The sequence below is a fragment of the Microchirus variegatus genome, assembly GCF_963457635.1.
Source record: "Microchirus variegatus genome assembly, chromosome: 13".
NCBI lineage: Eukaryota > Metazoa > Chordata > Actinopteri > Pleuronectiformes > Soleidae > Microchirus > Microchirus variegatus.
In genome coordinates, this window is record NC_139814.1 from 681,024 (window position 1) to 705,927 (window position 24,904).

Sequence of the window (24,904 nt, forward strand, 5' to 3'; positions counted from 1 at the left end):
GTTCTCAAGAAGAAGGAAGCCTGACAAAACTACATGATTTAGGTGATTAATAACTTTTAATCTCTTTCCCTGTGAGCCAATTCCACGTACATTCCAAGTGACAAGATTTAATGTCATAGCCATGCCTAAAGTATGCCTCGCAATGTGAGCTCAGTGATTTTTTGCGTGCGTGTATGTTTGTATATGCTTGTGCCTGCTTGTGTTATTGTTGTATGCGCGTGTAGTTGTATGCGCGTGTAGTTCTATTAAATCTAACCTGTAATGTGTACTGTGTGTATATGCCTGCGTGTGCCTGAACTTGTATGTTCATACTAATACTGAGGGTGATGACAGTGCGTGTTAACAAAGAGGGGAGAACACGAAGGGGGAAGACAAGCATCACCAACATTAATAAACTAACTAACTTACATAAAACAAACACTTCCTTACTCATCCTTCTTTCTTTGAGATGTGTGTTATGTATAATATCTATAAAGAGAAAAAGAGAAACAATTCTGCATAGAGCTTGGGGTATTATCGTTCACCTGTTTTAAGGATTCAGATGAGTCAGGGGGTAGACTCCCAATCACGGAACAGTTGACCATTGACATAGAGTCTGTCCACCGATATGACTGCCCGGGATCCTTCCTCAGTGAACTTCTTCCTGATCAGGAAAAGAATCCTACAACGCTGTAAAATCTCTCCGGGGAACTGGTCGTTCATGCTGAAGTTGGTGCCCTTCAGCTCCCTGCCTCGGCTTTTAACGAGCTCCTTCTGTTTAAAATGCTCGAATTTCGCGACGATGGGCCTCGGTCTGCGGTCATCCTGCTTCTTCCTTCCCAGCCAGTGAACACGGTGAAAGCTGATGTTTCCAACAGTATCCGCTGATAGTTTGAGCTGTTTTTGAATAAAGTTTTTAATTATCAGCTCTGGGTCTTCTTCTTCTTGCTCTGGGATACCGGCGATAATTAGCTTGTCCCTCAGATTGTGCCAAACTGTGCCAAAAGAGAGAACACCTAGACATCTCTTTACTAAAACCTCTGCAACTTTACTCTGCTTCACTTCAACAGCATCAGACTTTGCACAGCTCATGTCCACATGTTGTTACATGACCTCCATGAGTTTTTAAGCTCCTACTGCATATTTTAAAGGTGATATTCGCTTTAAAATACAATATTTTTTTAGGTGAGAGAAAAAAATCATCCTTGTTATGCTGTGTTCCATGTACATTTACTCTGACACAGTGGCATCTACAGTGAAACTTACACACTCTCACAAGTGGTATCTGTATTTTGATACCAAGATAATCCACATAGAGCATGTAACTGCAGAGATTTATTCTTTAGTTTGGGCATGCCATTTTCAAGCAGGGACTCCAAAAAGAGGGTCAGCTAAGAAGTGGTATGTATGTAATGCTGAGGAGCTGGTAAGGAGAGAGAGTTCATGCATCTGAATGACCGTACATTGAGCTGGGCATCAAAAGAATCATAAACATACATAGATTTTAATAGCATGCTGGAAAAGAGAATAGCCATTTAAACAAGTTATTTTACATTTAAATACAATTACTTCTAATAATTTTTGTCATATACATAATTTTGAAATATATATTAAAACATTATTTTAGCTGCATTCGTGTGTGTACATTTTAGCTAGAATTGACGAATGTGGTCTCTTGCAGTAGCTATGATCCAATGCCACGACCCATGATGGCCTTCTTTGTGTTTCTCTCTGGTCTCAACAGGATAATGTAACATTTGGGTCCAAACAGCGCAACCAAGAGTCCAGAACTGGAGGCCAGGATGGCAAAAACCTCCACTGCATCTGCATATTTGCCTGGTGAGCTGATGTAAGCAGGGACAAAGGCCACCCACACTGCACAGAAGATCAACATGCTGAAAGTGATGAGTTTGGCCTCATTGAAACTGTCTGGAAGATTCCTTGCTAGAAAAGCTAACAAACAACTGAGGACAGCCAGTAAACCAATATAACCAAGTAAAACTGCAAAACCAACTGTGGACCCAACTGCACACTCATAAACTATCTTGTCACTGTGATACTGGGTATTTTTATGAGGCACTGGTGAAGCAGAGACAAGCCAGACAGCGCAGATTGCTGCTTGAACAGTAGTCAGAAACAGAACTGTCCCTCTCTGCTGCACAGCACCAAACCACTTCAGACTGGACTCACCTCCTGGTTTGGAGGCCCTGAACACAGCCAGAACCACCATGGTTTTCACCAGGATACATGAGACACAAAGCACAAAGCTGATGCCAAATGCTGCATGTCTTAGTTGGCAAGTCCATAATCTGGGTCGTCCAATGAAGAGCAACGAGCAGAGGAAACAGAATTTCAGCGACACCAAGAGAAGAAAACTGAGTTCTGAATTGTTGGCACGAACTATAGGTGTGCTGTGATGATGGATGAAGATGCCCAGAACAACAACACAGATACATGTGCCCAACAGTGAGGTGGTTGTCAAGCAGATACCCAGAGGCTCATGGTAGGAGAGGAACTCTGTTTTCTTAGGAACACAGTGGTCATGCTGGGGGCTGGACCAGAAATCTTCTTGACAACTGGTGCACTCCATGGAGTCTGAGAAAAGAGGGTGATGGAATAGATACATGTACAACAACTCTGAACTGTGGTGTTTAAAAGTTTACACTCACCAGTTGTATTGCTGATCTTTCCCTCAGAACAATGGACACAGTCAAAACAACACTCAGGTTCCCCCTTCTTTCTGGCCATGCGGGTACCTGGAGGACAACTCTCACTGCACACTGACCGAGGAGGCTGTGCGGAGTTACATCAGTGTCTGTTAGACTCATCTGTAATGCTTAAGGTAAAGAGATGGTTGGCTAAGAAAGTTAGAAGTTACCTGTTTGGATTCAAAGTTCCAGAAGATTTTGTCTTCATCCAGTGTGAGTTCTTCACCTTTGAAGGCTGACCTCTTAACCTCACCCACTCTCTGAACTTTAGTTCTTCCATCAGGGAGCCACACCCAGTTCATGATGTCATATACAGGTAAGGCATCACCATTTTCATCAAATGACACTTCATCACCAAATGTTGTGAAGTTGACTTTTTCCATGTAATGCATAATCTATGAAAATAAGATTAGGGACAAATGGGGGAAATCATTTAAAGTACAGTGCTCGTTGTTGATGTTGTGATGACGCATGCAAAAACTGCGTGCAGCATACTTCTTGTCAATTCCCGCTTAGAGTATATCCAAGATCAGTTTGAACACCAATAAAACGATTCCAATAAGATGTGAGTACATTGTGGAACAGCACCTATTAAATGCTTGAAAGTCTCTTTGCGCAAAATCAAAACTTGGCTGCATACAGCGCTGATTATGAACTCCCTGCGACATTCACTTCACACCAGAGAACATTCTCTCTCTTTGAGCAGTTAACTAAAGAGATCAGCTCATGTGATGCATCTGTAACAGTTATTCCATTAATTGCAGCACTAAAGCATCTTCTAACTGATAGTCTGTGCATGATGAAGTGTGGGGGGAGACGTCTTATAGCAGGCCAGTCAGGTTGCATCGGGGCGTTACAGTGTAGCATGCTAAGGTAGAGGCTAACAAAATAAACAAGTCACGTCCAACTTAAAGTGGACTCACGCGTGTGTTTTACCAACACAACATGGTGTCAGAAGTCCTGTAGTTGGCATGGAGTGAAGAAAAGGAGGACACATGCAAAAGAAAAAGTGATTGGGGGACAGGATGAGTCATGGAGGAGGAGATTTTAGTGGCAGCAGCCAGCAGCTAACGGCAGGACAGAGAGTAGTCGTGGGGCCAGTACTGTGTGCTACATTCAATATCCAGCCTCCGGAGTCCTTCGACTTTTCAAAGCCGAAAGAAAAAAGAGTCATCTTCCTCGGCAGCATCACGGCTGACGGCGATCCTTGGATGGTCAACATCAACATCCACGACAGCAGTCTGATGTTCAAAATCGACACAGGTGCCGACGTCAGTTTTAACGCATGTTGTTTTCCGGGAGTTGTATAAGGATAATCCACCCATGCTCCGCAGAGCAACAAAGCCACTCCTGGGACCGAGCAAGAGTCCACTTGATGCTGTGGGGGTTGCCAGACTGCAGCTACGGGGAGGAAAACATTTTTTGTAAGCTGGATGCAAATATGGGGTTCTGGCAGATTCCCCTGACAGAAGATTCAGCGAAGTTGACACCTTTTGGCATAGCATCAGCTCCTGAACATTTAAAGAACAGGATGGTGAGGTCACTGAAAGGCTCGAGGGCATGGTGTGCCACATTGATGATGTGCTGGTGTGGGGTTGTTCACAGGAAGAGTGCTGAGAAGATCCAAAAGGCAGGCATCATGTTAAACACAGAAAAATGTGACCTGTCAAAGTCTGAGGTGAGCTTCCTGGTTCTTGTGGTCACCACCAGTGGCATCAGCCCAGATCTGGGAAAAGGCTGTGAAGAAAATGCAGAAGCCAGTAAAAGTGATTGAACTGAGATCTTTTCTCAGCATGGTAAACCAGCTGGGCAAGTTTATCCCACATCTGGCGGAAAGGTACAAACCCCTGTGTGAACTACTGTCAAAAAAGAACTGCTGGATGTGGGGCGTCGAGCAGGCCAGAGCATTTCGGGGACCTGAAGGTAGTGATGGGATTGGCAGATTTGTTCCCCCCAATTGTTCAGTGTTAAGTAGGAGCCCAGTGCCCTGCTACATGACTCACCTCCTCACTGAGTGCAGTACGTTCGCGCCGCGGGTCATAGTGAGTGACAGAGCGGATGTGATTCATGTCCTCAGCGACAGTGCACCAGCTCTCTGGGTGTCAGTTCGTTCCTTAGTCACAGTAAACCAGCTCTCTGTGTGTCAGTTCGTTCCTCAGCCACAGTACACCAGCTCCAGCTCTCTGTGTCAGTTCTTTCGCGAGATTCAGGTCTACAGCGACAGTTCACCAGCTCTCAGTTCATTCGCGAGATTCACGTCCACAGCGACAGTTCACCAGTTCTCAGTTCATTCGCGAGATTCACGTCCACAGCGACAGTTCACCAGCTCTCAGTTCATTCGCGGGTTTCACGTCCACAGCCACAGTTCACTAGCTCTCTGTGTGTCAGTTCATTTGCGAATCATGACTGAGTCAGTGACTGACGGCACAAACGAATCCCAGCAGAACGGCAGACACAGTTCTTCTTACTAGTCACTCCCTCCCCGCTCGGCTCACGTTGGCTGGCGTCGTTTGCCGAAGATTCACGAGTGAGTGACGGCGTCTGCAAACGACTTCACGAGTGATTCACAGAACGCGGCAGTTCCTCTCCCGGCCGCCACAATCGCTGCTGAGCTCAACTGAACTTAGAAAGACACAAATCAGTTCATGAAGTGATCCCAGTCAGTTTGTTCACTCAAATGATTCGTACTTTCGAACAAATCACTCCTGACCGACACAACACTACCTGAAGGATGCATTGACGTTACCACCGGTGCGAGCCAAGTATGATGTATCGTCATATGGGCTAGGATGTAAAAATGGGACAAAGAGTGGAGGTCAACTGCCTACATGTCGCGGTTTCTCACACCAACCGAGCAGAGATACATGCAAGTGGAAAAGGAGGCATTGGGCCTGACTTGGGCCTGTGAGAGATTCCGTAACTTCCTGATTGGGAAACACTTTCAACTGGAGACGGATCATAAGCCTCTCTTGAGTCCCCTGGGGTCTCAAGTATTGGATGATCTAGCCCCTCGGATCCAACACTACAGAATGCGTCTGATGCGATGTTCATACGCCATATCTCATGTGGCAAGGAAATGTCTATGGATAGCAGATACAGTGCACGTGTGATGCAGCTGTGTGCAGAAGGATGGGCAGACCATGGCACCAAGGAACCTGCACTCGAGCTGTATTGGACTGAACGAGCTCTCCTCACGGTACAGGATGGTCTCCTGTTAAAAGGAGAAAGTTATACCCTCGATGAGAAACGACATTCTCGCCAAGCTGCACAAAGGTCATCAAGGCGTGGTCAAGTGTAGAGGGAGGGCGTACTTTGGAAGGAAAAGGAGAGGAAAATGAAAGATGCAAAATGCTACAATCTGCAACACCGAGCACGAAACCTCTACAGGCTCTACACTCCTGGACAGGACGTGTGGGTCACAGACCAAGCCCCACCTCACCCCACTCTTTTCTGGTGGAGGGACCCCATGGGATCATCAGGCGAAATAGATGCCATCTTATCGCCATGCAGCCTTCGCCAGAGCAGAACAGCAGCCAGCGGTGCAGCTGAGCAGATCTGGGGAGCAGTTCTGGTAAGACTTTTAGAGGAAAAACATGCAGTAACATCACCGCAGCAAAATGTTCCAGAACCACCATCTACCCCAACTTCCAGAACCAGGTCTGGGAGAGCTGTGATAAAACCGACCCGGTTGAACTTGTAATTTTGCTCTTTAAAAGAGTATGGAAAAGTACCCGTTGATTCTAGAAAGGGGAGATGTGGTGTATCCGTGATGACGTGTGGGGGGGAGACATCCTATAGCAGGCCGGTCAGGTTCCACTGGGGCGTAACAGTATAGCATGCTAAGGTAGAGGCTAATGAAAATAAACAAGTCACGTCAAACTTACAGTGAACTCGCATGTGTGTTTTACCAACACGACATTCTACACCAGCCATTCTCAACCTTGGGGTACGACCCCAATTGGGGTTACAAGATTATTTCTGGGGGTCGCCAATTAATTTTGGAAAAATATCATTTTTATTTTCATTCTTTAAATGTATTTATTCTTTAATCAAAATGATTGTAGTGTCCGACATTAGAAGGACCACGAACGGTTGGGCCGGAAAAGTACGACTGGATACACCAGCCTTTCACTACCTCCACCATGCATCACCTGCCATCAGAGCTGCAGGATGCCCTGCTAGATCTCTCCTCTCACCACACATTACAGACTGTTTTCTCGGCATGCACACTTGAAGAGTTCTGGTTATCAGTAGCAACAGAGTATGCAGCATTGTTAAGAGCTGCAACCGATGTACCGTTTCCATTTGCATCCACATATTTCTGTGAAAAGACCTTTTCTGCGCTGACACATGAAAAACAAATACAGATCACAACTCCTCAGAGTTAAGTGATCTTCATGTGCCCATATAACATAAAGCCAAGAATGCAGCTGCTGTGTTCAAACAAGCAGGCCCAGCAATCACATTAAATAGTGGTTGCAGCTTGTATTTGGCTTTTTGAAGGAAAAAAAAAAAGAAGAAGACGTTTATAAAGTTAGGAGTTATTGTTAACGTTATTGTTTGACACCGCAAATCCATCTAATTATGGATCTGTGGTTGCAGAGCAATCGGTACTGGACCTGTCCTGCACCTACTCGTGTTTCTCTGGCGGCTCAACTTCTCTGGGGCCAAGAGAGGATCTCCACGTCATGTCTGGTCGACTCGGGAGCCGATGACCGCTTCATCGACACCCATCTGGCTGAACAAGCGCAAATTCCTACGATCCCTCTCCCTCAACCCAAGATCATCTCTGACCTCAACGGGAACCTGCTGGCAGAGGTCACTCTTCGCACCATCCCCATCACCATGATCCTGTCCGGTAATCATGTGGAAGAGGTCCAACTATTCCTGATTCCGGCCTCATCGGCGTCAGTGGTTCTGGGTCTTCCGTGGCTGGCACAGCATAACCCGACCTTCAACTGGGCTTCAGGTCAACTCGCCAGTTGGAGCGTCCAGTGCCATTCCCGATGCCTCAGATCCGCTCAACCGACACATTCCTGCCCTTCCGACAAACATCCTGAACCTCCGGACCTCACTGGCGTTCCCGAGGATTATCACGACCTCGCAGAGGTTTTTTCTAAGGACTGTGCACTTTCCCTACCTCCTCACCGTCCTTAGGACTGTGCGATAGATATCCTGCCTGGCGCCACGCTTCCCTCGAGGAGACTGTAAAAACCTCTCCCGAAATGAGCGCCAGAGCATGGAGAACTATATTAATCAGTCTCTGGCTTCTGGACTAATTCGCCCCTCTTCCTCCCCAGTCGGAGCTGGGTTCTTTTTTGTCGAAAAGAAGGATGGGTCACTCCGTCCCTGCATAGACTATCGTGGACTAAATGACATCACTTTAAAGAACAGATATGCTCTTCCTCTCCTGGACGCCGCTTTCACCCCCCTCAGTAAGGCCCGGATTTTTTCGAAACTGGACTTACGTAACGCTTACCATCTGGTCCGGATCAAAGAGGGGGATGAGTTGAAAACCGCGTTCAACACACCTATTGGACATTACGAATATCTGGTCATGCCTTTCGGCCTCACCAACGCACCTGCGGTTTTCCAACACCTAGTAAATGACATTTTGCGCGACATGCTGGACAGATTCCTCTTCGTTTACCTAGACGACATTTTAATTTTTTACGAGACTGAGGAGGAACACGTCCAGCATGTCCGCCTAGTTCTTCAAAGACTTTTAGAGAACAGACTATTCGTTAAAGCCGAAAAATTTCTTTTCCACACCCAATCTGTCCCTTTTCTGGGGTTTATTGTAGAACAGGACAGCCTGGCCCCAGACCCCTCTAAAATCTCGGCAGTCAAGGACTGGCCCACCCCCACCACCCGGAAGCAGTAACAACGCTTCCTGGGGTTTGCAAATTTTTATAGGAGATTCATAAAGAACTATAGCCGCATTGTCGAACCTCTCACAAAGCTTACCTCTCCCAAACAGGCGTTCCTGTGGTCCGATGACACCGAGACTTCCTTCATCCGTCTCAAAGAGATGTTCACGTCAGCTCCAATCCTCAACCATCCTGATCCAGAGTCCCAGTTCGTGGTCGAGGTTGACGCATCCGACACCGGGGTGGGGGCGGTCCTCTCCCAATGTAGACACGACGATCAGAAGCTCCATCCATGTGCCTTCTTCAGCCGCCGTCTCTCTCCGGCGGAGCGAAATTATGATGTTGGAAACAAGGAGCTCCTGGCTGTCGTCCTGGCCCTCCAGGAATGGAGGCACTGGCTAGAGGGGACCGCCCAGCCGTTTATTGTTTGGACCGACCACAAGAACCTAGCCTATCTACAGAACGCCAAACGCCTGAACTCCAGACAAGCCCGCTGGGCTCTCTTCTTGGGGCGTTTTAAGTTTACCCTGACGTTCCGTCCTGGCACTCGGAACGTCAAACCTGACGCTCTTTCCCGGCTCTACTCTTCCGACCCTCCTGATTCCGAGGCTGAGCCGATCCTAACCCCTTCCTGCATCCTGGGCGCAGCAACTTGGCCAGTGGAGACCAGGGTCCACCGGGCTCAACTTACAGAACCTGACCCGGGAGGTGGACCTCCTGATCGCCTGTTTGTCCCGGCGACCATGCGTTCCGAGGTTCTCCAGTGGGGCCACTTGTCGAAGTTAGCCTGCCACCCTGGAACAGCCTGCACTCTTCACTTCATCAAACAGCGGTTTTGGTGGCCAACCATGTCCCAAGACTCCGCTACATTTGTCTCAGCTTGTCCCACCTGTTCCAGAGGCAAGACGTCCAACCGCCCTCCTGCCAGTCTCCTGCACCCCCTACCCATTCCCCATCGCCCCTGGTCGCACATAGCTGTGGACTTTGTCACAGGACTTGCCCCATCTAACACCAACACAACCGTCTTGACTGTCGTGGACCGATTCTCGAAGTCGGTCCACTATATTCCCCTCCCCGGACTTCCCACTGCCATGGAGATGGCCGAGGTCCTAGTCCAACAGGTCTTCCGCATCCATGGATTCCCGGTGGATATTGTATCAGACCGCGGACCTCAGTTTGCTTCCCAAGTGTGGAAGGCTTTCTGCTCGGCGTTGGGGGCCTCGGCCAGTCTATCCTCCGGTTATCATCCCCAGTCCAACGGCCAAACCGAGCGAGCGAACCAGAACATGGAGGTGGCTCTACGATGTGTCGCCGCTCGTCATCCAGAGGACTGGAGCTCCTTTCTCCCATGGGTAGAGTATGCGCACAATTCCCTCACCTCTGCTTCTACAGGCGTATCCCCTTTTATGGCTTCCCTGGGCTATCAACCCCCCTTGTTCAATTTTCAGGAGAGAGAGGTAGCAGTTCCCTCCATACAAGCGAATATGGAACGATGCCAGGCCGTATGGGGACAGGTCAGAGCAGCACTCCTGAAAGCCTCCCTCCAGTCACAGAAACAGGCTAATCGTCATCGCACCCCGGCACCAGAATATACCCGAGGCCAGAAGGTATGGTTATCCACCAAGGATCTCCCCCTCCAGGTCGAGTCCCGCAAGCTGGCTCCTAGGTTCATCGGTCCCTTCCCCATTGACAGAATCATCAACGCCACCTCCATCCGTCTCAAACTACCCCAGTCCCTCAGAATCCATCCCACATTCCACGTTTCCCTCCTCAAGCCTGTGGTCGAGTCGGATCTGGTCTTCAACGTTCGTGGATCTCCACTCATACATCTACACTTCGAGTGAGTCCGTTCCGAGAGAACGTCACCACGAACTTTGTTGCCACGAAGGAATCGCCATACGTTTGGCTCAGCTGCATTCCGCTGCTTAGTTAGCTCAGTGCTATTTTCCATCCATGCTAGTCTGTACACTAAAGGGAAATAAAATCGTATTTAATACACTTACCTTTGTCCTGTCTGCATCCTGGTCCTCCTCTTTAAGATCTTGTTTCCCCTTAAAGGGAAACGTAACAGGTAGGGTTTCACAACTTTCACTCCCATTTAGCATAGCTGAACATATGTAGGAGTTGAACACATTGCCACAGGTTTTGAAGGGTAGTAGCCTGGATGTTAGGATGGGAAGGAGATTCTTAAACTTTCCCCAGGTAACGCAACATCTGGTTGTGGCAGCAAGCTCACATCCACCACCAGCACGGAGCATGTCCCTGAGGTAACAGAAGCTGGCTTCCACGTCCAGCACCACCTCGTCCACTGTGACTTGTGTTGTAGGGCAACCATCTAGTGGTCTGGCTTCGTCTTGGCACCTCGGACAGATGTATTTCTGTACGCCTGACAAGCTACCTCTTATGCCGCAGCATTTCTTGTGGACCCAGAACTCATATTCGGTGCACTGGATTGAGTTGACACCAACGCCAGAACGACATACCGCACATGGGAAGGAACCAGTGTCCTTCAGTTTGTTCAGACCTTGGCCGGATATCATGATCTTAGTCTTTTTCATGATAACCCATAGGCCCTTGCGTTTCATGCCCAACTTCCAAGCCTTCAACCTTACGATGCATTATTCCAGTGAGTCTGCGATGATTACCAGGTCATCGGTGTAAGGGAGCTCCTAGGGAACCACGGTGCGGAATTCACGGGACAGAGCTTCTTGGACAAGAATGAACAGCAGGGGACCGATCCTTGATGCACTCCCACTCCAACACCAAACTCCTCACTGTATTGTGCGTTGCCGCGCAGACGAGCCGTTAGCATACATAGCCTGGATCACCTTCACAGCCAACTCCTCAACACCTTCTGGGAACTCGGTCAAAAGCCTTATCTGGTTCCAGAAAGGCAAAGTAAAGATGAATATTTGCAGCAATGAACTTCCCCTGTTTAGCTGACGCACAATGAATATGGCATCCGTGGTGCCTCTACCAGGCACAAAGGCAAACTGAAGATCGTCAATGTACACAATCTTATGGATAGCTGAGTCCAACACACGTTTCAGTACCTTCATGACGTGGTCCGTGAGCTTGAGGCCCCTATATTTGCCCCAGTCTAAGGCCTCATCTTTGCCCTTGTAGAGGTTGAAGATGAAACACTTCTCCCACAGTGCAGAAAAAAAGGCTTGTTTGCCTGCACCAGATGAGGGGCATGTACCCTCATTGTCTGATATGTTTGATGAAATCCTCAAAAATATTTTCATAACTTTTTAATTGATTTATTCTTTGAAGAATTAATATTTATCTATCTATCTATAAAGCAAGTTGCGTCTGTCTGTCTGTCTGTGAAAGGTATGCTAGCGAGGCTACAATTAGCATTAGCATATCGCGACCATAATACAAACACAAGAAAACATTTGCGTTGTGCCTAATGAGGTTGCACAGTGTTTGTATTATGTTTGCCTTTACATTCCTTATCATGCATTAACATAACTGAAAAATCTTCTTCAGCTCCCACTATAGGAATACATACTTCCTATAGGCTAGTATCTATAATTGATGCCTTGACTTTAGTGAGCTAAGTACACACAGTCCCAGCCATAACAACAGAATTAGATTAAAAAACAATGATACAGAATTGGCATAATTTCTTTATGTATTTCGTGATTTACAGTTTTAGGATTGGGCCAACAATTTTCATTTCGGTGCCTCCCTACTTCCGATACATTAAATGTCACTTTTGACATTTTCACATAAAGAATACCCGAAGGAGGATCCATCCATCCATATTCTACCGCTTTGTCCTCCACATGAGAGTCACGGGGGGCTCTGGTGCCAGTCCCAAATGACATAGAGCTAAAGGCAGGTCACACCCTGGACATGTCGCCAGTCCATCACAGGGCCACAGAGACAAGCAACCATCCACACTCACACCTATGGTCAATTTCCAGTGTCCAATTTGCCTAATCCCAGAAGTAGGATTTGGTCTATAATTTCTTAACCCTTCACACTCCAAAAGAAATATGAAGGATTAAGTGAAGTGAAGAGTTGAGTGTAAACTGATATCTCACCTGCCATGGCTCCAGTCTTTGTAAATGAGCACAGGTGTTGTTGCTGAAAGGTCCTCTCCCTGGCTCACACTGCAGCATGTCATCAAGAGCATACGCCAGAGCGTACACAGCCTTATACACATTATACTCTGGTCTGAGGTCTGAAATATCCAGGAAATCAGTCTCCACATTCTCTAGAATTTCCTGTCCAGTGCATAATTCTCCTCCAGCTTCCACCCAACCTGCTGGAGGTGGTGCAAATCTACACTGAAATATGTGTTCCCAAAACTGATTCATCTGCAACATAGGTCATCTGAAATTGATTACAGTATATTTTTTTCCTAAACATACCAGATCAGAATGAAATACTCACCATGCTGTTTCCATCAGTGTTGTTGTGATTTAGATCAGGACGTATTTGTAACAGGAAGTCTCTGAGTCCTGGTATTTCTCCTTGATGGATGGAGATGCCCAGTGTTCCACCCAGGTACGGCATGAAGTGAGGAGTCTGAAGCACATCAGCTGATGTCCAGGCTTCACTGACAATCCACTGCAGGCCTGTCACATTCTGCCTCACCACCTGTACATTGTATTATCACATGTATATGAATTCATACTTTCATACAAGTAAAATATAATTTAGTTTCCACAGTTAATGTCATACACAAACAGTTAAACAGTTAATGTCATATGTAATCAATCTTACTCGTAAACATTAGCAGCAGCATTAATATTTGACACGTGAAATAGAATTCATGAAATCTCTTTCTCTTTTTTTGAAGGCTAAGTGATTTTTGCTACATACATTTTTCAGGACTGACCTCTTTCAATAGGTTAATCATAAGAAAATGATTTGCAAACACAATCACCACCCGAGCTGTAGATTTCCTCATCACATCCACTATTCTCCTCACTTCAGCAGGGTCATCAACCCGGGGCAAAATCTCTGTGTAAGCCAGACAACCTCCACCAGCTGGACCCAGATCAGAGTGAAAGGATCGGGCAGCATGGAATCCATAATCACTATCATTAATGATCAGACCTGCCCAAGTCCAACCAAAGTGTTTTAGAATCTGAATCATAGCATTCACCTATGTGGACACAGAGCAGAGGGATTAGTGCACAGGCTGGAATCATCTTTACTAAAAATCCCGCTCAACAGGTTAATCAAAGACTCATAATCACTGTCTTTAAGTGTTGCATATCTGACACCACACAACTCTGTCAATGAGACATATAACATGACTGGTGACACACTCTTTTCTTTTTGTAGAGATTATGTTTGTAGATTTTCACCTGAAAAGCATCACTTGGGATCGTCCTAAAGAAAGATGGAAACTTCTGTCGATCACTGAGGCAGGAACACGTGGCATAATAACTCACCTGTAAAACAATACAGACTTTATTTCATTCAACATGCTAAAAATTATTTTAATGTTGATTTTTATGTCCATGTATATAATTTATTTCAACTTACCAGAGGCACTCTGTACAAACCTAAGACTGTGGATATAGCAATAGAACGTGTGGATGAAGATTCACCCACAATCCCTAGGACTGGAGGAGTTCCTACACAGTTCTCCTCTAATGTAACTTGCTCTTCTTGACCACTGACTAAGGTCAGTGCTGCACGAAATCCAATTCCTAGTCGGATGCAGTTATCATACAGACTGTATCCCAGAGTCACATTAAGCAGCAGGTTTGACTTTCTGTTGATCTCATCAATAGCAAAGGCCATGGTCTGAGCCAGTCTGAATCCTACAATATCAAAACTAACAACAACAAAAGTGTTTACGAATAAGAAACCCATTAAATAGGAACAATACAAAGCTACATGTTTCACAACTACATATTGTTCAACATGAGTTCAATCAGATAAATATATACACACACTGTAAGTATTTCACATTAATCCCACATACAGTCTACCTATAGATTAGAACCTATAGGTTTCATCAGTTTTGTGCAGTTTCCCTCACAGACTCACCCATAGCAGTCAGACTTTTGTGGCTCTGAGGTAAAAGACAGGTCAGGATCAGTTGAAATTAAGTTGATTGTAAAAAGTCCACCAAGAATCACATCTCCAGGTTTGTTCATCCCATTTAAATGAAACTGTCCCTTTAACTGACAAGAGGAGGAATAAAGAGAGGAGGACACAGCAGAGGAGAAGCAAAAATACAACATTAGGAAGAGGAGACCGTTGTATAAAAATGCCCTCATGACTTTGCTTTGACTAATCTCCTTTTCTGAGTGCAGTCTTATCACAATATCAACACATTTTATTGATTTGTAGCTGCCCATGTTGACTAATCTTGTAGCACCACCCATCAGTGCAGAGGAGGAAGTGAAGCTGTAGGGGCAGGGCCCAAAATAAACCCCAAATCATACTGATTTGTACTGAATGACTCTGTAGATTGTTATATTAATGTTTTATTAAGGTGTTTTGATGTTTGATTGGAAAACCACAACTCAGAATGTTATTTACACCATTTATTAAAAATGAAAATTTTTAATAAATGGCGGCTGACTTTTTGCCTTTTTGTGGTGGGTTATGTTTTTGTTTTTGTGGCGTTTCCGAAAGTGTATTCGTTTAGTTTGGACTTTTAGTTTACTTTTGTGGACTGGGACAGAAAGGGGGGGGAATTCAAGAATGGTGTGATTTGCACGGGATAAGGGATGCCTTTATAATATACGGTGCTAATCGCGTCATTCAATTCAAGTGTGTTGCTTCTTTTTTTGTTGGTGTTCAGCGCTGACTGACTATATGTTTAACGGGGTGTGTCTTGTTAACTCCTTTACACCTGCTCTTATGCATATTGGTCTGTTTAAGAAGGCACTGAGTTTCGGTGACATTACTGAAGGTTTGTTATACTTTTGATTACTGCTTTCATCCCCAAGAATCTCTTGTGCGTTTATAGTAACTCAGCTGTTTAAAAATAATGTTAAATGGCTGATTGTTACAACTACTGTATCTGTAAACTGTTTAATTGTTAATTATTATAGCTTAATACCTATGTCTTGCCTTGTTCTTATCAGTGCAAAGTTACTGAACCTTTTTAATGTCTTTAAATATTATTTTTGTGTCTTAAAATACAAGACTGAATAACGTTTAACCATTTCTTTTTTTGTATCCTTTCTGGAATAGAGAAATACAAGGACAATATGTGACCCGCCACGGACCAAGCGGGAACAAGTCGGCCGAGCGCAAAACGAGAAAAACAGAAAAACGTTTTTTTTTTTCAAAATTAGAGATATCGTTTTTTTCAAAATTACATAAGTTGAAGTTTTGAAGAAGCCACTACCTGCTTCAAATCACAGTATTGTGGGTCTTAAAACCATAAACTTTGTGTTTGAATTAAGGTTGTTTTATCACTGTGAGTCACTCCTAGTTTGGGTGTGGCGATCTCACATTCCAGAGCCTTTGTAGCTTTTTCAGCCAAATCAGCTGACGATCACGGAGAATACACATGGCTAATCAATATACAGCTCTCACTCAGAGAGCGAGAGCGAGAGAGGGAGAGAGAGAGAGATGGAGGGGGAGAGAGAGAGAGTGAGTGTGTCGAATGTACAGCATATGTGTGCAGTGCACAAATTAAAGTGTGATTATCATCAAAGCAGTCATCATCAAAGCTTTGTTTGACAAAGGAAGGCAAAGAGAACAGGACAATAAGTCAGCTGTGGCTGAGCAGCTTCTTCGCGGACAGGGACAGAGAAAGCTCAGAGACGGCTGTGTGTGGACTGTTAGCATTTTAAGCTAGCGATCTTTATGCTAACGTGTTAGCAAACTTCATCGTCACAAAAACAACAAACAGATGGATTATTCAGTGGCTGAAAGAGAGCAGGACACACACGGTAGTTGTCTGAGATGATGACGTGACGCCAGCACCGCGCTATCTCCCATCTAATTGGACTTTTGGAGGCGAACAGACGTAAAGCTGACGAAAAGGAAGCACGCCCGGACCTCTTATCTGATCGGAGATACTGAAGTCTGCCGGAATACCTTTCAGTTTCTTATGGGGTGAGTTTTCATTAACGTTGTTAATCTATGTTATGTAAGTGTTCATTCAAAGTCACATACAGACGCACATAGTGACGCTGTCTTTTAATAATCCACTGTGCGTTTCATAAACCCGTTTGGCTACATTGTTATTAGCTATGCTTGCTTAGCTCCCTAGCTCGGTACTGTATTATTACAATGAGAATGATGCGCACATCGAAACTTTTGTTCGGTCAGATGAACGTATTATAAGTCGTAAGGGGAGCATGTCACGGCCCTCTTTGAGATTTTGTACACCCGCAGGTTCAGTTTGATGATTCAAATGCTTTGAGACGAAACTCCCGTGTTCGAAACCTAACATTGCATTGAATGATGTGTGAATGCCACACCTTTGCATGCATGAATCACACATGATTAACACAATGTGTGATGAACGTGTTAATTACACGTGCAATTCATGCACATAAAGGTGTGGCATTCACACATAATTCAAGCAATACTACTGATCAATCTATACTGATTCAGTGATAAAGTGCCTGTTAACATGAACCATGATCTGAAACAAGTATTTTGTTATTTTCTTTCAGAATCCTGGGCATAAGGATTGGCATGTGAAGTTGCTGCCAACCCATGTATCCAAGGCCTCAGTGTGTTGTCTATACATGAGGTCGGCTAAGGCTCTTGGTATGTGTATAAATTGATTTCTATACAATAGCCAAATGCTTATATAGACTGCAATATGTAATGTGTAAAATGTGATATTTTTTTGGGGAAAAGTAAAATAATTATTTTCATTGTGGTTCTTGTTGGAACGGCAGATGACAGAGTGATAGTAAAGACCATCGACTGGCAGACACATCTGAGTCCCTACTTTCGTGTTTGAGGAGTGCCTACATTCAAATGGCCACATCTTCTTCAAAAATGATCAGATGGACATGTGTTTGACATTGTTGGAAAGCTTAGAAATCACACTTTCGGAATCTGTAAATAACTCCAAATGTCCCAAAGTAGACTTGTGAACGCTTTTGCCATGGCTGGACACATATGTGTAGGCACTCCTCAAACTGCTTTAGGGAGAAATTCAGCCTGAAAGATTTCGACCTTCTTGAGGAGCCAGGCCAATAGCTGCTCATTTGCATCACATTAACATGGTCACAACCCCCCACCCAGTCTAGCTGTCAGTGACATCTGATGTCTGTTAGCCCACAGGACAGAAACAGTGTAGCTATTTGAAAACAAAGGAATGAATGTAGTTCATGTCAATGTAGTGTTAGTTGCTGTAAGTACTTCAGTGGACTGATAAGAATCAGAATTTACTTTATTGATCCCCAGAGGGAAATTCTTCTGTTACAAAAAGCACTTGAATAAACATGAGAAACAAGAAAGGTGAAAGATAGATACATACTTCAAATATCAAATAAAATATATCTAAGTGTGTGAAGGCAAGTTCAATATTTTCCAGATCATGGACTATATTATCATCTTCAATACCAGTTCCTCCCCCACAATGTGGCTGTACCCACTCTGTCCATCACAGTTGATATGCGGGCTAAATGATGACATCACAAACACACCCTCTTCTGCTTACTCTTCTGTGCTGTAACCTTTGGTGCTGGGCATGTGAAGTATTTTGCCTCATCAGAACAGAAAGGCCTGATTTTTTCAAAAAGATACGTCTGCCTGTCCATGGTCAGTCCAGGTGGGGCCAGGACGGGAAGACTGTCAACAGGGGGCAGAACTCCTGGGTTGCGCAGTAGCTGAAACTCGATAGGCTCTGCATCACTGTGAGTTTGAGCAAGCACCACACCTGGTCTGTTGGCATCAAAGCTGTGACAGAATAGAACACACAACAGGATATTTAAAACATGGCTCACTGTTCACATGGAACAATATCATGTCCATTCGTGATTTTTTTATTCATAAAATGCAGAATTTTGAATATAAATACATAAAGTGCTGATAACTCTTGATCTGTGGGAGCTTTCGAAAGTAGGGACTCAGATGTGTCTGCCAGTCGATGGTCTTTACTATCACTCTGCCATCTGCCGTTCCAACAAGCTGCGGAATATTGAGGCGACTTTCAGGAGAGCTGTGTTCCACTACCTGTTGACAGCAAGAACTACAATGAAAATAATTATCTTACTTTTCCCCCAAAAAAATCACATGTTACACATTACATATTGCAGTCTATATAAGCATTTGGCTATTGTATAGAAATCAATTTATACACATACCAAGAGCCTTAGCCGACCTCATGTATTGACGCCACACTGAGGCCTTGGACACATGGGTTGGCAGCAACTTCACATAACAATCCGTATGCCCAGGATTCTGAAAAAGAATAAAAAAATACTTGTTTCAGATCATGGTTCATGTTAACAGGCATTTAATCACTGAATCAGTATAGATTGATTAGTAGTATTGCTTGAATTATGTGTGAATGCCACACCTTTATGTGCATGAATTGCACGTGTAGTTAACACGTTCATCACACATTGTGTTAATCATGTGTGATTCATGCATGCAAAGGTATGGCATTCACACATCATTCAATTCAATGTTAGGTTTCGAACACGGGAGTTTCGTCTCAAAGCATTTGAATTATCAAACTGAACCTGCAGGTGTACAAAATTTCAAAGAGGGCCGTGACATGCTCCCCTTACCACTTATAATACGCTCATCTGACCGAACAAAAGTTTCGATGCGCGCATCATTCTCATTGTAATAATACAGTACCGAGCTAGCGAGCTAAGCAGGCACAGCTAATAACAATGTAGCCAAACGGCGTTAGGAAACGCACAGTGGATTATTAAAAGACAGCGCCCCTATGTGCGTCTGTATGTGACTTTGAATGAACACTAACATAACATAGATAAACAACGTTAATGAAAACTCACCCCATAAGAAACTGAAAGGTATTCCGGCAGACTTCAGTATCTCCGATCAGATAAGAGGTCCGGGCGTGCTTTCTTTTCGTCGCAGTTTTACGTCTGTTCGCCTCCAAAAGTCCAATTCAATAGGAGATAGCGCGGTGCTGGCGTCATGTCATCATCTCAGACAACTACCGTGTGTGTCCTGCTCTCTTTCAGCCGCGGAATAATCTATCTGTTTGTTGTTTTTGTGACGATGAAGTCTGCTAACACGTTAGCATAAAGATCGCTAGCTTAAAATGCTAACAGTCCACACACAGCCTACTCTGTGCTTTCTCTGTCCCTTTCCGTGAAGAAGCTGCTCAGCCACAGCTGACTTATTGTCCTGTTCTCTTTGCCTTCCTTTGTCAAACAAAGCTTTGATGATGACTGCTTTGATGATAATCACGCTTTAATTTCGCACACACACACACACTGCACACATACGCTGGAAAGTTCCAGGCCTATCTCTCCCCCTCACTCGCTCTCTCTGAGTGAGAGCTGCATATTAATTAGCCATGTGTATTCTCTGTGATCGTTAGCTGATTGGCTGAAAAAACAACAAAAGCTCTGGAATGTGAGATCGCCACACCCAAACTAGGAGCGATTCACAGCGATAAAACAACCTTAATTCAAACACAATGTTTATGGTTTTAGGACCCACAATACTGTGATTTGAAGCAGGTAGTGGCTTCTTGAAAAAAACGGAAATCCCTAATTTTGAAAAAAAAAAACGTTTTCCTGTTTTTCTCGTTTTGCGCTCGGCCAACTTGTTCCCGCTTGGTCCGTGGCAGGTCACATATTTCACACATAATTGGTGTCAAAGGTGTATACACATATGTAATACTGTTATAACGAGGCTACCTATTGATAATGTAACTACCCTGTAGTTAACTGTTGAAAAAGTGAACTGTGGGGGAAGTGCATCAACTTCAGTCTCTACCCTTCTTATGCTAATATGATTGCAGGCAGAGTGGCACTGCATTTACAACAGGGGTTGTAGTTCAGACTACATTTTGTGAGGGAGCTGAAAAGAATGCAATAGCAGGCAAATTTTTTAACATGTTTTATTTACAATGAATGATCCCATCTTTAGATGAATATAACAATAAAAAACATCGCCCATCTATTAATAAATATATACATCCACACTTTAAAAAAAATCTTTACACCATCCTGTCTTGCCAAGACACACTGCCTTGTGGGGAGCTGAAATAGGTGGAGAAGAGCTCCCTCACTTGACAGGCCTCTCTTGAGGCCCTGTTTCCTCCCATGTTGCGCATCGGCGGTAGGTTTCTCCCTTATGGAGAAGGCAGGCAGCTACAATGATGGTGTCAACATTTTGTGGGTGCAGGTTGATCCTGCGATACAGCAATCTCCACTTGGAGGAAAGAATGCCAAAAGCATTCTCAACCACCATCCTTGCCCTTGAAAGTCTGTAATTGATAATTCTATTTTGGTGAGTGAGGTTCTTTCCAGGGTATGGTCTCATAAGGTATGATTTTAGTGGGAAGGCTGCGTTTCCATTACGCGTACCAACAGCCTATGATCTGATATCAGAGGCAACGGGACAATCGATATAGATGATGTATCTATAGCTGATTCAGATAGTTACATTAAATAGTGATTGTTGTGATTATTTATTGTATTTAAATGTGCCTGGAACTGCGGAAACCTGCCTGTGAGGTTTTGGTGACGTTTAGTGACGCACACACACACACACACGCACACACCGTGTGTTCTTGAAGAGTCAGTGACCGTGAACGTGTTTGATGTCCTCCCTCCATGACAGCTCTCTCTGTCTCAGTTCGTTAGTGAATCATGACTGAGTCAGTGACTGACAGTGCGACCGATAGCGATAGACTGTGTGACCGATAGCGATAGACTGTGTGTATAAAGGAAACGACAACACAGCTTCTTTTCATTCTCCGACATGGAAGAACTGTTGATCTGATGTCATAAATGATTTTATGTTTCTCCACTTCAACAATCAGTCTCTCGTCGTACATTATGACTCTCTGAGACGCTATGATTAATTGACTGTTTACCTGGTAGCACCGGTCACGACGTAATGTTGATGTGAAGTTGTGACAGGCTATATGACCTGCGTATTGTGTTTTATTTTGAAAGAGGGGCGGAAGTGTTTTACTTTGATTAAGTGTCGGACTTCCTGTCTTGTGCGATCTGCTTCATTGAAATTTACCAGGTTCAGCAGCGGCAACGGAAAAAAAAAAAGAACTGATTCCTATCGATAGCGCTACGGCCAGCCGCTTCTGGGCCGCTGCTGAGACGCGTCTGGTGGAAATGCTCTCATTGAATGGAAGCGATTTGCAATGGCGACCGCGCCGCTGCCGTTCCGCGTCCAGTGGAAATCCAGAATTGCGAGTAACTCCCTCCCCGCTCGGCGCACGTTGGCTGGCGTCGTTTGCCGAAGATTCACAAGTGATTCACAGAACGCGGCAGTTCCACTCCCGGCCGCCACGCTCGCTGCTGAGCTCAACTGAACTAAGAAAGGAACGAATTAGTTCATGAAGTGATCCCAGTCAGTTCGTTCACTCAAATGATTCATACTTTCGAACGAATCTCTACTGACCGACACAACACTAAGGTACATGGCCTCTGGGTATTCACTACTGCAGTCTACATGGTTTGTGCTGCAATTGAAAAAAATCATGATGGAGAGGTTCCTGCCCAGGCCCCAACACAAGAGACGGAGGAAGTGGCTGGCGGCTTCTGGAAAAAGTGGAATTTTCCAAACTGTCCAGGAGCAATAGATGGGAAGCATGTGACAATCCAAGCCCCACCACTGACAGGGAGTCAGTATTTCAATTATAAGAAAACTTTCTCCATAGGGTTTTTGGCACTTGTGGACTCGAACTACGGGTTCAGGGTCATTCAAGTGGGGGACTTCGAAAGGACCAGTGATGGCGGTGCGTACTGCACTCAGGGAGGAGGTGAGTCACGTAGCAGGGCACTGAGCTCCTGCTAAGCACTGAACGATTCGGTGAACAAATCTTTTGAACGAATCATTTTATTTAACTGATTCAAGTGATTCAGTGCAATCAAATGAACTGCCGATCCCATCACTAATGTACCTGTGAGGGAAGAAGCAAATAAATATAAGTTATATGTGAACATTTGATATTCACCTGTGTTTCTCTGTTTCAGCTGATTTGTCAAAAACAGAAAAAAAAGCCTTCCAAGTGGATCGGCAGGTGGCACACAAAAGGAATGGAAATATTATATACTATATATACTATATATTATAGGCATAATGTCCGTCCTTATCCCCTACATCCAACCAAGAAGGTCTGTATCAATTACAAAAGTACATTTAATTACATTATTGAAGCCTCAAACAATACTGCTCTGTGTGCTATCTCTCCATATTGCATTTTTATTTTATTCTATTTTTACTCTTATCTATACGTTTTTATTTACTGTTACTGTTTTACTTATATTTAGAGTGTAATTTTTACCATATTATGTATTTTTATTTTACTTTATTTTATTATATTTTTACTTATATTTAGAGTGTAATTTTTTACCATACTGTATTTTATTTTATTCTAGTTTTATTTATATTTACAGTGTTATTTTTTACCATATTGTATTTTATTTTATTCTAGTTTTACTTATATTAACAGTGTAATTTATTACCATATTGTATTTTATTTTATTTATCCTATTTTTACTCTTATCTTTATCTTTTTATTTCGTTTTACTTATTTGCACATTTCTGCACCTCGTCACCTTAACTGAGCTGTTGTAAATGTGTGTTTCCTCATCTTCATCTCATCTTGTCTGTGCCGCTTCTCTCCAGTGTTCCTCCTCGTCTTCTGGGACTCCTGTTACTCTTTGTCTGCTCAGAGAGAGTGAACCACAGACTTTGACGATCACAGTGAAGCTTCTGATCTACTCCGGCTCAGCTGCATTTCGGCTTCACCACTCACTTCTCATACTCACTTCCTGTTTGCTTAGATTCACGATTTGTACACCTTAGACCAATAAATATAACCTCTGATTTTACTTCTCGTGTTCGGTCTGCATTTCCGGGTCGAACCTACCTACAGACGTATCTCCTTAAAGGTGAAGTAAGTAGTTTATAGTGCCATCTAGAGGAGAGGCTGAAATCTACAACAAAGAACTGCTCCTCTGCTCACCCCCTCCCTTCCCTGAGCGATATGGTATCCGCAGCCGGTCATATGTCGTCCTTGTCATCTTTCTCCGTGTCAGCAGATGAGGTTCGTGAGGCGAGGGAGAGGGCGAGCTACCGCGGCCGTAGCAGACGAAGCGGAGAGAGTGGAGGCGGGACTTTCCACTACAAGTAAAGAGAAGCTTGATTTGTTCTCTCGCGTTTGTCTATACAGGCTCCAGTAGAAACATGGCGTCTTGGCAATGCAGTAGGGGCCCGCGACCATGTTATTTTACAAGACTTTTTTGAAACACTATGAAAATGAAACAAAGAATATTATACAGCGACTAGACCGGGGTCTGCAACCTTTAGGATGAAAAGAGCCATTTTTGTCGACCTCTCCACCCAATTAAAATCCATTTGGAGCCGCAAAACAGCCCACAAAATAAAGATAACACGAAAAAAGGTTTTTATGCAGATATAATGCATAAAAGAGCAATAGTTCTTTTCATTTATGAACTTTAAGAACTACAAAATGTTCAGTTTATACCCAACCTCTTATAAAGTGGAGCAAAAATAAAACACATATTGATGTAGACCTGGTTCTTCCATTGTTTCATTGTTTGTGACAAATTATTGAAATTAAAATGAACCCACTTTGAAATAAATTAAGCAAACATTTGGATTGTGTGTCGTTCATACTTGAGAAAAAGGCATGTGGATCCAAAGATGGACAGGACACATCCAAATGTGTACTTAATATTGCATTTTACGTCGACGTTGGATGTGATGCACAACATTTTAAAACACTTTTATTTGTCGCCTTGTTCTCTAAAGCTACAAGGAGCCACTGCAGAGTAGCTGAAGAGCCACATGTGGCTCTAGAGCCGCAGGTTGCAGACCCCTGGACTAGACAATGCAGGAGCACATAATATGTATACAAAAGTGGAATTTGGGTCATATAAACCCATAAATACTACACAGTGTCCCTTTAATAGAGACACAACAAAACAAACGATCTACTGTGGACAACCAGGTCATCTCCTCGCCTCCTGTCCAAACCGCCCAAAAGACTGAGCTCACCAGCACACGCAGGAGTGCTGTAGAGCAGGCTCCCATCGTTCTGGGTCTCCCGATTGGACCAATGGCCAACTCTCCTGATGGAGCACCAACTGCCACTCCCGGTGCCTCCGCTCGGCTCGTCCAGCTCCTACCCCAACTCCAGAGACTGTTTCCGAGCCTCCTAACCTCACTTCTGTCCCCAGCGAATAC

General features: G+C 44.3%; 1 protein-coding gene across 1 annotated transcript in view; it reads right to left on the bottom strand.

Moving 5' to 3' along the window:
* Positions 1-1,663: 1,663 nt before the first annotated feature.
* The window catches only part of LOC310935482 (extracellular calcium-sensing receptor-like), a gene marked incomplete at both ends in the record, with an annotated part of 132,380 nt that continues 109,139 nt past the window's right edge, over positions 1,664-24,904 (bottom strand). The window contains 8 exons of the mRNA XM_083899393.1: positions 1,664-2,574; positions 2,649-2,772; positions 2,858-3,082; positions 12,613-12,888; positions 12,965-13,171; positions 13,413-13,682; positions 13,888-13,974; positions 14,069-14,363. Of these exons, the coding sequence (XP_083755519.1) occupies positions 1,664-2,574; positions 2,649-2,772; positions 2,858-3,082; positions 12,613-12,888; positions 12,965-13,171; positions 13,413-13,682; positions 13,888-13,974; positions 14,069-14,363 (2,395 nt within the window). The remainder of the gene's footprint in view (positions 2,575-2,648; positions 2,773-2,857; positions 3,083-12,612; positions 12,889-12,964; positions 13,172-13,412; positions 13,683-13,887; positions 13,975-14,068; positions 14,364-24,904) is intronic.